This window comes from Scylla paramamosain, chromosome 4 (genome assembly GCF_035594125.1).
Source record: "Scylla paramamosain isolate STU-SP2022 chromosome 4, ASM3559412v1, whole genome shotgun sequence".
Classification (NCBI taxonomy): Eukaryota; Metazoa; Arthropoda; class Malacostraca; order Decapoda; family Portunidae; genus Scylla; species Scylla paramamosain.
The window spans coordinates 14,821,743-14,837,438 of NC_087154.1; the positions used below are offsets into that span (position 1 = coordinate 14,821,743).

At 37.4% G+C, this 15,696-nt stretch overlaps 1 protein-coding gene across 12 annotated transcripts in view; it reads left to right on the forward strand.

The window, feature by feature from the left end:
* LOC135099770 (glycerol-3-phosphate dehydrogenase, mitochondrial-like) overlaps positions 1–15,696 on the forward strand; it is a 166,368-nt gene that overhangs the window by 65,984 nt on the left and 84,688 nt on the right. For 11 of the 12 annotated variants that reach the window (XM_064002288.1, XM_064002292.1, XM_064002289.1 and 8 more), the window contains 2 exons: positions 7,999–8,830; positions 9,076–9,271. In XM_064002288.1, coding sequence (XP_063858358.1) covers positions 7,999–8,830; positions 9,076–9,271 — 1,028 coding nt within the window. Of the gene's footprint in view, positions 1–6,052; positions 7,448–7,998; positions 8,831–9,075; positions 9,272–15,696 lie in introns of those variants that run through there. The other variant, XM_064002293.1, reaches the window with a different exon arrangement.

Sequence of the window (15,696 nt, forward strand, 5' to 3'; positions counted from 1 at the left end):
GAAAACTATATTATATAAGCTCATTGTATCTTTATGTATATAGTATGACACTGTAGGGATATTTGATATTGCTCCTTTGGGTTAGAAAGGAACATGTCTGGTGCTGCTGCCTGGTGACACTCACTAGTTTATCAAACTACATTAACATATGTACACTATACCCTGTTGAGTTTCATGCTTGTTTTCCTTCATAGGCATAGCACTAAACTCCACGACCTGTATTCTACTTAGTGCTTATGGTTAACCATAGCTACCTGTTATAACTAACAGAATTTATGACCGTCAATCTTATGGCAGTCAGAAGTCGTCTGTCATATCTTAGTCACTGTCTGCCATGAAAATGCACACTCACAATTTGTCAGCTTTAAATTTATGGAATAAAATAGGTTCTTGACATTATTTTTTTGGATTTAAATTGTTTTGACTTCATATTACAACCTTTGGGGAAGTTAGACAGTGTATCTAATCAAAAGAAACATGATATATATGAGAAGATTATGGTCAGCAGCCTGATATGCGCAGGCTATGTGAGGCAAGGTTTAGGAAAACTAATGGTAATGCTTCCAGCAGTTATTTATAATAATATTTTATCATTTCAAAGAAGGACATTATTTGCTCATAGTTACTAATATTTATTGTCATACAGTAAAATCCTCTCATCCGGCATTCGAGTATCCGCTAGCTTCAAGTATCCGGCACATTTTTCCCCGAGCCTTAAAATCAATAAAAAATCAATGTGTACTCATAAAATCGATTAAAATTCCTGCGTGAGGCATACTTTGTCCCCTCGCCACTAGAGCGCACTGCTTCACGCCACCCGCGGCCCACTGCACTGTGTTTACTCAGTGACTCAGTCCCGCGTGTGCACTGTTTATCGTCTGATGCCTTCATCATGCCTAAAGTTGTAGAAAAGAGGAAGCGTGTTGTGCTTACACTTAAGCAGCTGATCAGATCAGCTGATCTTTGTTATAGTAAGATGCGTGAGTGTAGGGTGGTGGTTGTGGACATAATTTCACTTCTATTCAAGTATCCGGCATGTCGGCGGTCCCGTTGATGCCGGATAAGAGGGATTTTACTGTATTTATAATAAAAAACAGTTGGGGATCATGTTATGGTACATATGGCCATGTTGTTTTGATATTGAGACTTCTGATGATCATAAGCAGTGGTGAATCCTGTCATATGACAGGGTAAACCCTGTCATAGTATTTTATGACCAATAATAGGAGTTTATTCACAACGATATTAGTTTATGACAGAGTTATGTCTGAAATGCACCATTTTGTTTTGTTATGACCAATGGACTTGGCTGTGACAGTTTGTAAAATATGGGACTAGGATCACGGAAATTTGGTATTGAAAACACTGGAAAAATGCTTATTTATTCTGACCACATGTTCTAGAACTGTGTGAGTGTTTTGTCCTCACATCTTACGTGATGTGGTGGTTTAACATCATCGCATCTAAAACTCTGTGTGTGTGTCTATTCTTATCAAGGATAGACACACTTTAATACACTTTATAAAGTGTACTCGTTGCATTTACCTAGTTGTATTGTACAGGGCACAAGCCAAAGCTCATTTTGTCCCATCTCCATAATCATATTTATCCAGTTTCTCTTTAAACATCCCGTCTCCATAACCATATTTATCCAGTTTCTCTTTAAACATCCCGTCTCCATAACCATATTTATCCAGTTTCTCTTTAAACATCCTGTCTCCATAACCATATTTATCCAGTTTCTCTTTAAACATCCCGTCTCCATAACCATATTTATCCAGTTTCTCTTTAAACGTGTACACTGTTTGCCACAACCACCTCTTCCTTCAGATCATTCCAGATTTCAATAGTTCTATATGGGAAGCTGTATTTCTTGATGTCACTCAAACATCCACTCTTTATATTCTTCCCATGCCCCCTCATCTTTCTCTCTCCCTCCTCCATCTGTGGTACCAAGTCATTTCTGTCTATTCTTTCTATATTTTTTACTAATTTGTACATTGTTATTGGGTCCCGTCTTTCTCTTCTTTCTTGTAGTGTTGGTAATCCAATCTCTTCAAGTCTTAATTCATAGCTTAAGTCTTTCAATTCTGGTACCATCTTCGTCATTATCCTCTGTATTCTTTCCAGTTTCCGTATATCTTTTTTCTATGTGGAGCCCAAACTACTGCTGTATATTCCAATTTAAGATTTATCATGCTTGTTATAATTTTTCTCCATTTCTAAATGCCACACTAATGTTTAACAAGCTGAATATTCCATTTATGTGGCTTTCAGGTGATAGTGTGGCCTGAATCATTACTCCCAAATCTTTTTCTTCATTTTCTTTATTATTTCTCTTTCCATTTTGTAAATCCATGAAAGTCTCTTTACTTTTTCCTATTTCCAACATGTGGCATTTTCTAGCATTAAATTTTAGTTTCCATCTTTGGCTCCATGCATGTATCTTGTCAATATCCTTTTGTAACTCCTGGCAGTCATTTTCATGCTTTATTATTTTCATTATTTTTACATCATTAACAAAAAGGTATATAACTATTTAGATCCTCTGTCATATCATTTACATATATTTGAAACAATAGATGCCAACACAGATCCTTGTAGTAACCCACTTGTCACTTCATGCCAACTTGAATTAGTGTCTGATTACTGTTCTCATTTACCTCCCTTGTAAATAATTGTCTATCCATCTCAATGTTGCTCCCTTTAGTTTTTCTCCATTTTCTAGCTTCCACATGGGGGAACTTTATTGAATGCTTTTTTGAGATCCAGGTATACCACATCAACCCATTGGTCCCTCTCTTGCACTCCATCTATTACTCTCGTTTAAAAGCTCAGTAGATTTGTGACACAGGATCTCCCTTTCCTGAATCCAAATTTCTTTTCTGTAATTATCTTTTTATCTTCTGCACCCATCAATCTTTAGTTACTATTTCATAAAGCTTGCTTACAATACTTGTTAGTGACACTGGTCTGTAATTTAATAGTTCCATTTTACTTCCTCCTTTGTATATCGGGACTATGTTAGCTCTTTTCCATTCCCTTGGTACTTTTCCTTATTTCAACGAGTTGTTAATTATATCCCATATGGGGTCCTCCATTTCTTCTCTGCATTTTTTTAATATCCATCCATTTACTTGATCTGATCCCATAGCTTTTCTAACATCCATTTTTTTTTTATTTCTCATCTCTTTACTTGTATCTCCGGTATTCCCTCATTCTGTGATACCACTTTCAGTGCCATAAAATTGGTTTCCTTTGTAAACACAGATTGAAAACTCTCATTCATTAGTTCACTCATCTTCTCAGTAGTTTCATAAATTCTTCCTTCTCTTTTTAAATTGTTCATGTCATCCCTATGTTTCATTTTTCCATGCCTCAGGAGGAGCCAGTAGACACCTGCCGAAGCGATAATTACTCCCAGTGAGGTCACAGCCTGCCCTCTAAAGACAACTCTCTTCCTCCACACAAAACTACAAGCACCTAATAACGCACACACCCTTCAATCAAAAATTTTAAAATCATCATGGCGACTCCTACACCAGCCTCGGAGTCCCCATCTGGAGACGGGACCATAAATGTCCCCATTGGTCGGACTGCCTTTCTGTCGACGACCCTAGGTATCTCGACACTCCCCTCAACTTTTTCTTCATTAACTTCTGCAACATTTGCAGTCTAAGATCTAATTTTCAATCTGTAGAACACCACCTCTCCTCTTCTAAACCTCATCTTTTCCTCATTGAAACTCAGGTGTCCTCCGATCACAGTCTCATATCTTTATCTTATCCTATCGCTCCAATCCCTCCCCAGGATTCCCCCAAGCGAAGGTGCCTCTGGCGATTTGCCTCTACTAGTTGGGGGTACCTGAGGAGGTATTTTGCTGATTTTCCCTGGAATGACTATTACTTCCGTGTCAGAGAACTGTCTTTGTGTGCTGAGCGCATAACAGAGGTGATAGTGTCTGGCATGGAGGTGTACATTCTTCACTCTTTTTCTCGTCCTAAACCTTCTAAACCTTGGTTTAATACAGCTTGTTCTCGTGCTATACATGATAGAGAGGTGGCCCACAAAAAGTACTTAAGCCTTCCATCACCAGAATCTCATGCACTTTATATTTCTGCCCGGAACCATGCCAAGTCTGTTCTCTAACTAGCCAAAAACTCCTTCATTAACAGAAAATGTCAAAACCTTTCAAGATCTAACTCCCCTCATGATTTCTGGCATCTAGCCAAAAATATCTCCAATATCTTTCCTTCTTCTTTCCCTCCTCTATTTCAACCAGATGGCACCACTGCTATCACATCTATTTCTAAAGCTGAACTCTTCGCTCAGACCTTTGCTAAAAATTCTACTTTGGACGATTCTGGGCTTGTTCCTCCCTCTTCTCCACCCTCTGACTATTTCATGCCACGTATTAAAATTCTTTGCAATGATGTTTTCCGTGCCCTCGCTGGCCTAAACCCTTGGAAGGCTTATGGACCTGATGGGGTCCCTCCTATTGTTCTCCAAAACTGTGCCTTTGTGCTTGCACCTTGCCTAGTCAAACTCTTTCAGCTCTGTCTGTCAACATCTACCTTTCCTTCTTGCTGGAAGTTTGCCTACATCCAGCCTGTTCCTAAAAAGGGTGACCGTTCTAATCCCTCAAACTACCGTCCTATTGCTTTAATTTCCTGCCTATCTAAAGTTTTTGAATCTATCTTCAACAGGAAGATTCTTAAACATCTATCACTTCACAACCTTCTATCTGATCGCCAGTATGGGTTCCATCAAGGCCGCTCTATTGGTGATCTTCTGGCTTTCCTTACTGAGTCTTTTAGAGATTTTGGTGAAACTTTTGCTGTTGCCTTGGACATATCAAAAGCTTTTGATAGTCTGGCACAAAGCTTTGATTTCCAAACTACCCTCCTACGGTTTCTATCCTCTCTGTAACTTCATCTCAAGTTTCCTTTCTGACCGTTCTACTGCTGCTGTGGTAGACAATCACTGTTCTTCTCCTAAATCTATTAACAGTGGTGTTCCGCAGGGTTCTGTCCTGTCACCCACTCTCATCTTATTATTCATTAATGATCTTCTAAACCAAACTTCTTGTCCTATCCACTCCTACGCTGATGATACCACCCTGCACTTTTCCACGTCTTTTCATAGACGTCCAACCCTTCAGGAGGTAAACATATCACGCAGGGAAGCTACAGAATGCTTGACTTCTGATCTTTCTAAAATTTCTGATTGGGGCAGAGCAAACTTGGTATTGTTCAATGCCTCAAAAACTCAATTCTTCCATCTATCAACTCGACACAACCTTCCAGACAACTATCCCCTCTTCTTCAATGACACTCACCTGTCCCCCTCTTCTACACTGAACATCCTCAGTCTGTCCTTTACTTATAATCTGAACTGGAAACTTCACATCTCATCTGTAGCTAAAACAGCTTCTATGAAGTTAGGCGTTCTGAGACGTCTCCGCCAGTTTTTCTCACCCCCCCAGCTGCTAACTCTGTACAAGGGCCTTATCTGTCCATGTATGGAGTATGCTTCACATGTCTGGGGGGGGTTCCACTCATACTGCTCTTCTAGACAGGGTGGAATCAAAAGCTTTTCGTCTCATCAACTCCTCTCCTCTAACTGACTGTCTTCAGCCTCTCTCTCACCTCCGCAATGTTGCATATCTAGCTGTCTTTTACCGCTATTTTCATGCTAACTGCTCTTCTGATCTTGCTAACTGCATGCCTCCCCTCCTTCCGCGGCCTCGCTGCACAAGACTTTCTTCTTTCTCTCACCCCTATTCTGTCCAGCTCTCTAACACAAGAGTTAACCAGTATTCTCAATCATTCATCCCTTTCTCTGGTAAACTGGAACTCCCTGCCTGCTTCTGTATTTCCACCTTCCTATGACTTGAATTCCTTCAAGAGGGAGGTTTCAAGACATTCATCAATTTTTGACCACTGCTTTGACCCTTTTATGGGACTGGCATTTCAGTGGGCATATTTTTTTATTGGATTTTTGTTGCCCTTGGCCACTGTCCTTCCTACATAAAAAAAAAGAAAAGAAATTTACATATCTGTAGAAGATATGTAAATTTTTCCTTTTCTTTCTCTCTTCCATGTGCTACAACCTTCCTTTGCAAATCTCATCTTTATTTCCCCTTTTAGTTTGGTTTTCGTTAAACATACCACATCTGGTTTATTGTTCTTTAGGTCGTCTTTAACTTCCAATAGGCTCAACACCAAACCATCTATATTTTTTATACATAATTTTTAAGCTTCCACTTGGTATTCATCCGTGACATCTTTGTGCCACCATTTCCTCACTTTCACGTCCACAACTTTCCAAATGAATCCCCTCACTTGTTCCTGTGTTCTCTCCTCAGTTTTTGACTGGGCCTCTACTCTCAACTCTTTCAGTTTACTTCTTTCTTTTTTGTTCATGTCTCTTTTAAGCATATTTTCCTCATTCCTTTTACTTTTGCCAATTTTCCTGTTCTTTGTAACATGTTCTGCTGCTGTTTGTGACATGAATCTTGTTTTCATTGGTCTTGTTCCATTTCTGTCATACTTTCCAATCCTATGAATCTCTTCAATTTGTTCAACTATCTCTTCTCCTTCCCCTGCCATTTCGACTATAATTTCCTTCACCCTTTTTGCTTCTTCTTTCTCTCTAGCTATTTTCATGGGTAGGTTCTTCTCTTTGATCCTAAATACCACCACACACATCTTTCTTTGTAATTTGTCTCTCACAAGATTACTTTTTTTCCTTTATTATTTTAATCACTTGCTTTTCCATGTCCTTATTGTGTTTCTGTTGCTGTTGCTTTATTACCTCCTCCATATCCACCTTTTGTTGTTCTCTCTCTTTTTTCCAACTTTTGACTTCCTCTGTCACTAATTCTTTTACTTTTCCAACCTTAATCTCTCTCTCTCTCCCTTGTAAAGCTTTCTTTAACATTTCGTTCTCTTCCTTGTGTTTCTTGATTTCTTCACAGTACTTCTTGTCTAAGTCCACTATTTTTTGTCACCTCTTCACTCAGTTCTTTGATTTCCTTTCTCTTTCCATTTCCCTCTTCTTCATCTCTATTATATCACTGGGTATCTTTTATACAATGTTACCACCCACCTTCTCTCTTTGTTCCATGTCTTTATTATCGCTTCTAAGTTACGTATTTCTTCTCTTATTTTCAGATTTTCTTCTTCAATTTTCCACATTCGTTTGTTTGTATGGGCTACACTCAGGTTCTCATCATTGAATCCTTCAAAAACATTCATCGTGCTGGCTGCCATCTTCTCTGTTGATATCACTGATAATATTTACCTTACACTACTCTCCCATTTCACTCTTGTGGCCATTTCTTGATTTACACTTCACTTCCCCGAGCATTCACACATCACACAATTCCCTTTCATGGAGACAGGACTCAAGCTTGACCTCTCCGCCCTGTACAACCAAAACCTAGGTAAATCCTTGGAGCTGCTGTGGATGCATCCAATCAGCTGCACAGCATGTGCGCATGTGTATGTGTGTGTGTGTTTTGCCCCTACATCTGGCATGGCAAAGTGGTGTGGCAGTGTGATGCCATTGTATCTAGAACTTTGTGTGAGTGTCTGTTTCGTCCTCACTCATCTTGAGTGATGGAACTTTGCACTACCATGGCATTAGAAGTGTCTGAATGTGTGCTGTGCAGTCAAGTGAAGTTAGTGTCACCTTATCTGGATCTGAGATATAACCAAATAACACTATTTACATTCTTTTTTTTTTTAAATATCAAGCATGTCATTTAATCCGAAAGTGCATTGGAAGTTTTATATTGTACTGATATAAAATTTGGTCTCTTCTAGATTATATTAATTGAAGTCTAGGCAGAAGTCATGCAGTATATTCTTAATTATTTTCAATAAAGTGAATTTGATTAATATTTCCAGAATTGTGAATCTGAGTAAAATATTACTTTACTCCATCTATACATTATTTGAAAAACAGAATATCATTTCAGTGTTTTCTTCCCAGATCAACCAAACTTATCCATGGAGGTGTTCGCTATCTGCAAAAAGCTATCTTGGGTCTGGACATTGAGCAGTACAGAATGGTGAAAGAGGCCCTTCATGAAAGAGCCAACTTGCTGGACATTGCTCCCCACCTCTCATATCCTCTGCCCATCATGTTACCAGTATATAAGTGGTGGCAGCTGCCTTACTTCTGGGCTGGCATCAAGATGTATGACTTAGTGGCAGGCAGCAAATGTCTCAAGAGTTCTTATGCCATTAGTAAAGAACGAGCTCTTGAATTATTCCCAATGTTGAAGAAGGACAAATTAGTAGGAGCCATTGTATACTATGATGGCCAGCACAATGATGCTAGAATGAACCTTTCCATAGCCCTTACAGCAACAAGACTTGGTGCCACCATTGCCAACCATGCCAGAGTTCTGTCACTCATGAAAGAGGAGGATGAAAATGGCAAGGAAAAATTGTGTGGTGCCAGAGTTAGAGATGAAGTAACTGGAAAAGAGATTACAGTTAAAGCAAAATGTATTGTTAATGCCACTGGACCATTCACAGATTCTGTAAGAAAAATGGACAATCAAGTTTCAAAGGAAATCTGTGCTCCAAGTTTGGGTGTCCACATCACACTCCCAGACTACTATTCTCCTGAACAAATGGGACTTCTGGATCCCAATACATCCGATGGAAGAGTAATTTTCTTTCTTCCATGGGAAGGCCGTACCATTGCAGGAACTACTGACACTCCATGTGATGTCTCCCACAGTCCTGCCCCAACTGAAGATGATATTCAGTTTATTCTTAGGGAAGTTAGAAATTATCTGAATCCAGATGTAGAGGTCAGTGTAGAATTATAACTACTGTAATGTATTAAGAAATATTAATGAGAATATTTGCAGTATGTATGTACATATATTGATGCCCATGCTTGCTATACCCTTTTGATCTGTGTAATCAAACTGACTACTGTCAGTGTATTTTGGCATAATTCTGAGTTGAAAATCAATGCAAATCTAGAACTTTAGAAGAGTATATGCTAGGTGCATGCATAAATATTTATCATTTAAATTTCCTGCTGCTACAGGTGCGTCGAGGAGATGTGCTCTCAGCTTGGGCTGGAATACGACCTTTGGTTCAAGACCCAAATAAGACAGACACACAAAGTATCGCAAGAAACCACATAGTGCACGTGAGTGAAAATGGACTGGTAACAATTGCAGGAGGAAAATGGACTACATATCGGTCCATGGCATCAGAAGCCATTGATACAGCCATTAAAGGTATGTACATAACTGCTTTTGCCAAGAGTCATTTACGGTAGTACATAGTTGTCTTGAATCATAAAATGTTGATTTTTTATATTTTCCCTAAATGTTACATTTATATATAGTATTAGATTATATATATATATATATATATATATATATATATATATATATATATATATATATATATATATATATATATATATATATATATATATATATATATATGGTGGATTTTCATGCACCATATACATCAGTGAATTATGTAGAGCAATGATTCTCAAACTGGGGTGTGGGTAGGGGGGCTTGTGAGGAGGATACAGGGGAGCATGAAGTCATACACCCGAAATTATTATTTAAAAAGTATGTAATGAATTTACTGCAAAAATATTGGATGGGGATGATAGATGAAAATATGCACTTAGTTTATTCTACTTCTTTCACTAATTATATTTCCCAGCAGCAATGTATCATGTCTGTTATGTTTAGAGTGTTCATTATAAAAGTAGTTTCACAATAGATAAGTGTGATATAGGTAGTACATTCAAAACAAGAAATTCACTAGCTGCCCTCATGGCATATAATTTGTAGATGTCAGTTGAAATTTAGTCATATTTCAGTATCTTTACCTTAGTTTCATTATTTAAACTATGTATAACATTTTCAACTTATTTTCTATGTAAGAGAAGAAATATATTGTTTCCCTAAAGTTTTACATGTAACTTCTCCAACGTTCTCCCAGCACTTGTGGTAGACAGTTCCAGAATCAAAATGCGTTTATTCTCACTTGTGTTACCCAGCCTCACTTTTCATTTTAACATTGACTTTCCCTTTCATTCCTCAAAGATATTCCATCTTTCCTTTCCTCTTACCTATTAGTCATAGAGCCAGCCAGCTGTTTGCATACTCGTACAATTGATGGTCAGATTGTCCTGTGTGGGAAAGTTGTTGCTGGGACTGCCTACTTTTATTTATAGTTTACCAACTTGCATAATTATCTAACACCATATATTCTCTTTCATAATGTTATCTCTTGCACGAGAAAAAAGCATATATCTGTAATTAGATATGAAAAATGAAAATACTAACATATGCTTTTAAAATTTAACTCTCTTTATTCCATACTGAGGCAGGGAGCTGCAGAGAGAGTTACCCTATTTGATATTATTAAACAAAGAGTATTGCATTATGAATAATAAATTGCATGTTACTGTATTACATTTTGTAAATGCCAAGCAAGGAAATGTTCTCATTTTAAATTACCACTTCTGAGATACATTAGAGCTTATTTAGGTCACATGGTCGAAAGATGATCAACAGAAATATAAGTTAGTAATAACATACGAGTAAAACTCAGATCAGTCAATGCATATTTTTTTGTGCATGTTAATATTGTGCTACACACAGTTTCTCATTTAGCCACAATTCCTGGTGTTGCTAACTTTTTTTTTCCAAATCTTCACTCTTGTTTACTAGTTGTGTATTGTCTTTGTTATTTTCCAAATAACATTTTAGCACTTTGTTTTCCTGTTCTAGCTTTTCACTCTTTTTTTTTTTCCATGTGAGACAACCTGTTCACTAGTTCACTTACTATTTCATCTATGATAATAAATCACTTCCTTATTAGTTTACTGGCAAAGCTGGTAAAAGATGTATTTGGTGCCCCACAATCCTCAGTCATATTAGTTCCATTGCTCATGTTCAGTTAATTTTCTCTAAGTTATTTGAAATAGGAAATCTAGGATAACATACTTATATTTTTTGTTGATAACATACAGTAGGCACTGAAATACTGGGAGCCACATAAAAAAAAACACTTGGCAGTCAACAAAATAAGTTAAATGATGAAAAAACAGGTCAAATTTAAGCAACATTCACTTTGATATCCCATCATCTCCCCCTTGGCCTTCATCACAGTCCAGATCCATTGTGGTATGCCCTTATACAGACTCCTGAAGTAATACAAAGTTACACCCTGGCTCCAGGCACACATCATGATCTCCTGCAGCTGGGATAATAGTGACACCTGTGCATCACTCATCTCCTTCAGGACTTTCCAGGCATTCTCTGTTGAATTTAAATCTGGACTATTGCCTGGCCACTTTGTGATGGGAATATTCTTGTCATTGAGAAAGTTTTGCACTTTTTAGCAGCATGACACCATCATACATGAACATGTTGCCACTATGAATGGCATGAGTTGATTGTGTGTTCCCTTAGAACTTGGATGTAGTGATTTATGGTCATATTCTTAGGCAAGAAGTAGAGTCCACCCCTCCCTATATTCCCACTAAAACAACCCCAATTCATTGTGGGAGCACTGTGCTTCACTGTTTTAATGGTGTACCTGGAGTCATACCAATTATGTCTGAGGAAGCACCTTACACACAGTCTGTGGGATGTCATGACTTGAAAACTGCTCTCATCAGACCAGAGAACCTTCTGGCAGTCTGCCACTGACCTGCTCTTGTGCTCTTTAGGAAAAGCAAACTGCTTATACTGCATGGTACCAGTTAGTAGGGGTTTGCGTGCTGCCACATGATTTGATGTGCCAAGGTGGTGCTTGAGGTGATGTTGGATGGTGTGAATTTTAATATGTTTAAGGAGCTTGGAGTGGAGTTTCTTGAGATCTTTTGCTGTCAGTCTAGGGTTTCTGTTTACAGCTAGCTTGTGAAGGCAGTCAGTGAGTAGTGTTCTCTTCCTTGACCTTTTTTTTTGGGATATGGCATTAGGTAGCAACTCAAGCATGACAGCAAGCAGGGGCATGATGGTGGACTTCCCTCTCCCTGTCCTTCCTAATTTTTTTTTTAATTGGCACTTTCTTATACTTTAGAGCAAGAATACAGGCTTTTTTCACATCAGTCAGTTGCATGGGACCCACCCTGACCTGCCAGGTTGGGTTTGGAGTGCCATCAAAGAAGGCAAGAAATGATAGAAAAAAAAAAAAAAAAAATATATATATATATATATATATATATATATATATATATATATATATATATATATATATATATATATATATATATATATATATATATATATATATATGACTCGGTGCATAAGCCTCCTTGAACCATGCATAGACAAGCACTGACATGCTAACCAGCATCCCTCATACACTCAGTGAGGGTTCCTGAGTAACCAGATGATGAGTAACCATAAATGATGCCATATCAGCTTATATGAATTTTGGCACAATAAAAAACAAGGACTGTACATTTGCCTTCTGAAATGAGACTAAGTTCCAGTATTTTTGGAGCCCACTGTAGTTATTTGCCTTCAGCTTATGATGGCCCAGGAGCAGCCTCTGCTTATCAGATGAATTGTTGTAAATAAACACTTAAACACTTAAACACTTTATTATAGCCTAGGTTTATACATTTCATTATTGGATAGGTATACATTATTGGCCAGCCTATGTATAAGCTTGATGCTTTTCAGGCAAATGAAAAATTTAAAAGTACATTACTTAAAGTAAACACAATAGACAACTTAAAATCGAAAAATCTATCATGAAGATAAATAAAAACATAATATGATAAGGTTTATACAGAATAATATATATCTATATTGTTATAAAGTTGAGTATGAAGATGGATGGGATGACACATAGGGTTAGGTGATATAAATTGATACATATATGAGACTGAAATCATATAGATGTGTTTAAAAATAAAGTACAGGAAAGATGATAAAGTTTTGTAGGGTTAGTTTTGTAAGATCAGGGGGGAAGTAATATAAGGTATGAGTGTAGGAAGTGACTGATTAGTATGCATCCAGAAAATGACTCTTTAGTTTGCTTTTGAATTTGTGAATAGAGTGGACATTTTTGTATTGCGAGGATAGTGAATTCCATATTGAGGGGCCTAGGTAGGAAGTTGAGCGGCAGAAGATACTAAGGCGATAGGTAGGTAGACAAAGGCGTTGTCTTTGTCGTGTTGTGTATTCATGTGGTGGAAGAGAGACATTAATTTGTTTTTTGTACATAGATGTTGCAATGGAAAGTTTTGTTATGTCTTCGAGTTTTAGAATTTTCATGCCTTTAAAGAGTGGAGCTGTGTGTTCAAGATATGAACTTTTTGTGATAATCCGTATTATTTTTTTATGAATGAGGTTTATGCAATTTAGGTGTGTAGCTTGTGTGTTAGCCCATATTGGATTACAATATTGTAGGTGTGGGTATATGTGGGCATAGTACATTGTTCTAAGGATCTCGGTAGGCATAAAATCCCTTATTTTATAGAGCATGGCAGTACAACGTGACAGTTTCTGGGAAATGTTAGTTGTGTGAAATTTAAATGTAAGGTTTTCATCATAGGTTACTCCTAAGAATTTAAGTTTACTAGTTCTAGCTATTTGACTGTTTCTTATTATTAATTCTGGCAAGTTATTATCATTCTTGTTGGAGAATAGCATGAAGTAGGTTTTATCGCTGTTTATGGTAAGTCGGTTACTCAAACACCATTCATTTAATTTGTTAAGGTCTGCATTAGCAGAGTGGAATAAGGTATCATTAGTATGGCCAGTGAAATAGAGGGTCATGTCATCAGCAAAAAGAATGGTATCTGCATGGTCAAATGTTTGAACAACATCGTTGATATATATAAGGAACAGCATGGGTCCCAGGACACTTCCTTGTGGGACGCCTGTAGTGATTTTTCTGACAGATGATTTGTAGCCTTCAAGAAGTGTACATTGGGATCTATCAGTTAGGTAAGTTTTAAACCAGGAGTGGATAGGGCCTCGAATGCCATAATGGTGAAGTTTTTTGAGAAGAATGTTGTGGTTAACTGTATCAAAAGCTTTGGAGAAGTCTACAAAGATAGATAATACAGATAATTTATTATCAAGAGATGAGTAAATGTGAGAGGAGAATTTATTGAGGGCATGGTAAGTATTTAAGCCTGGTCTGAATCCGTACTGAGAGTCGCTTAGTATTTTGTATTTTTGCAGGTATGACAATAATCCATTTTTCATTAGGCTTTCAAATATTTTAGAGAATGCAGATAGCGTAGAGATAGGGCGGTAATTATTTGGGTCATTTGTGGGACCAGATTTATGGATAGGAGTAATGTTAGCATTTTTTAGGGACAAACACACGTGTTTGTGTGTGTGTATATTTACCTAGTTATATTGTACAGGGCACAAGCCAAAGCTCATTTTGTCCTGTCTCCATAACCATATTTATCTAGTTTCTCTTTAAACATGTGTACACTGTTTGCCACAACCACTTCTTCCTTTAAATCATTCCAGACTTCACCAGTTCTATATGGGAAGCTGTATTTCTTAATGTCACTTGAATATCCACTCTTCTTTATTTTCTTTCCATGCCCCCTCATCCATCTATCTTTCTCCTCCATTTGTGATACCAAGTCATTTCTGTCTATTTTTTCTATATTGTTTACTAATTTGTACATTGTTATCAAGTCTCCTCTTTCTCTTATCTTTTGTAGTGTTAATAATCCAATCTCTTCAAATCTTTCTTCATAGCTTAAGTTTTTCAATTCTGGTACCATCTTTGTTGTTATCCTCTATATTCTTTCCAGTTTCCATATATCTTTTTTCTATGCAGAGCCCAAACTACTGCTGCATATTCCAATTTAGGATGTATCACACTTGTTATAATTTTCTTCATCATTTCTTTATCTAAATAGTTAAACACCACCCTAATGTTTGTTAACAAGCTGTATGTAGAGCCAAATATTCCATTTATGTGCCCTTCAGTGTGTCTTGAATTATTACTACCAAACCTTTTAATTACTTTTCATTATTATTTCTCTTCCTATTGTATAATTCCATGAAGGTCTCTTTATACTTTTTCCTATATCCAGCACATGGTATTTTCTAGTATTAAATTCTAGTTTCCATCTTTGGCTCCATGCATGTATCTTGTCAATACCCTTTTGTGACTCCTTTATCGAATTTTTTTTTTTGATATCCAGGTATACCGTATCAACCTATCCGTCCCTCTCTTGCACTCTATCTATTACTCTTATATATAAGCTCAGTAGATTTGTGACACAGGATCTCTCTTTCCTGAATCCAAATTGCTTTTATACAATTATCTTTTCATCTTCTAAATATTGCACCTATCTATATTTAACCCTTTCCTTCCGGCAATCGTATATATACGATTGCATCAATGCGTCCATAGCAACGGCGATCATACCCGTAATCAAGAATTTTTGCGCCTCAATTTTGAGCTCCAAGCGCGGTTTCTCGAGTCAGACGGTGTGAGTGGAAGTGTCTGGCATGTTTCCACATGTAGTGTTGTCACTAGCTCTGGAAATTTAGCGGTAACTAAGCTATTTTCCCTTTCTCTGGGCGACACTTGGCAACCCCAGCGACCCGCCAGGTGGAAAGCACCATGATAAGTGCGAAGAGACATCCTGATAAGAGCGAAGGATCTCAGATCATAACTCACCATGGAGCAGGACAGA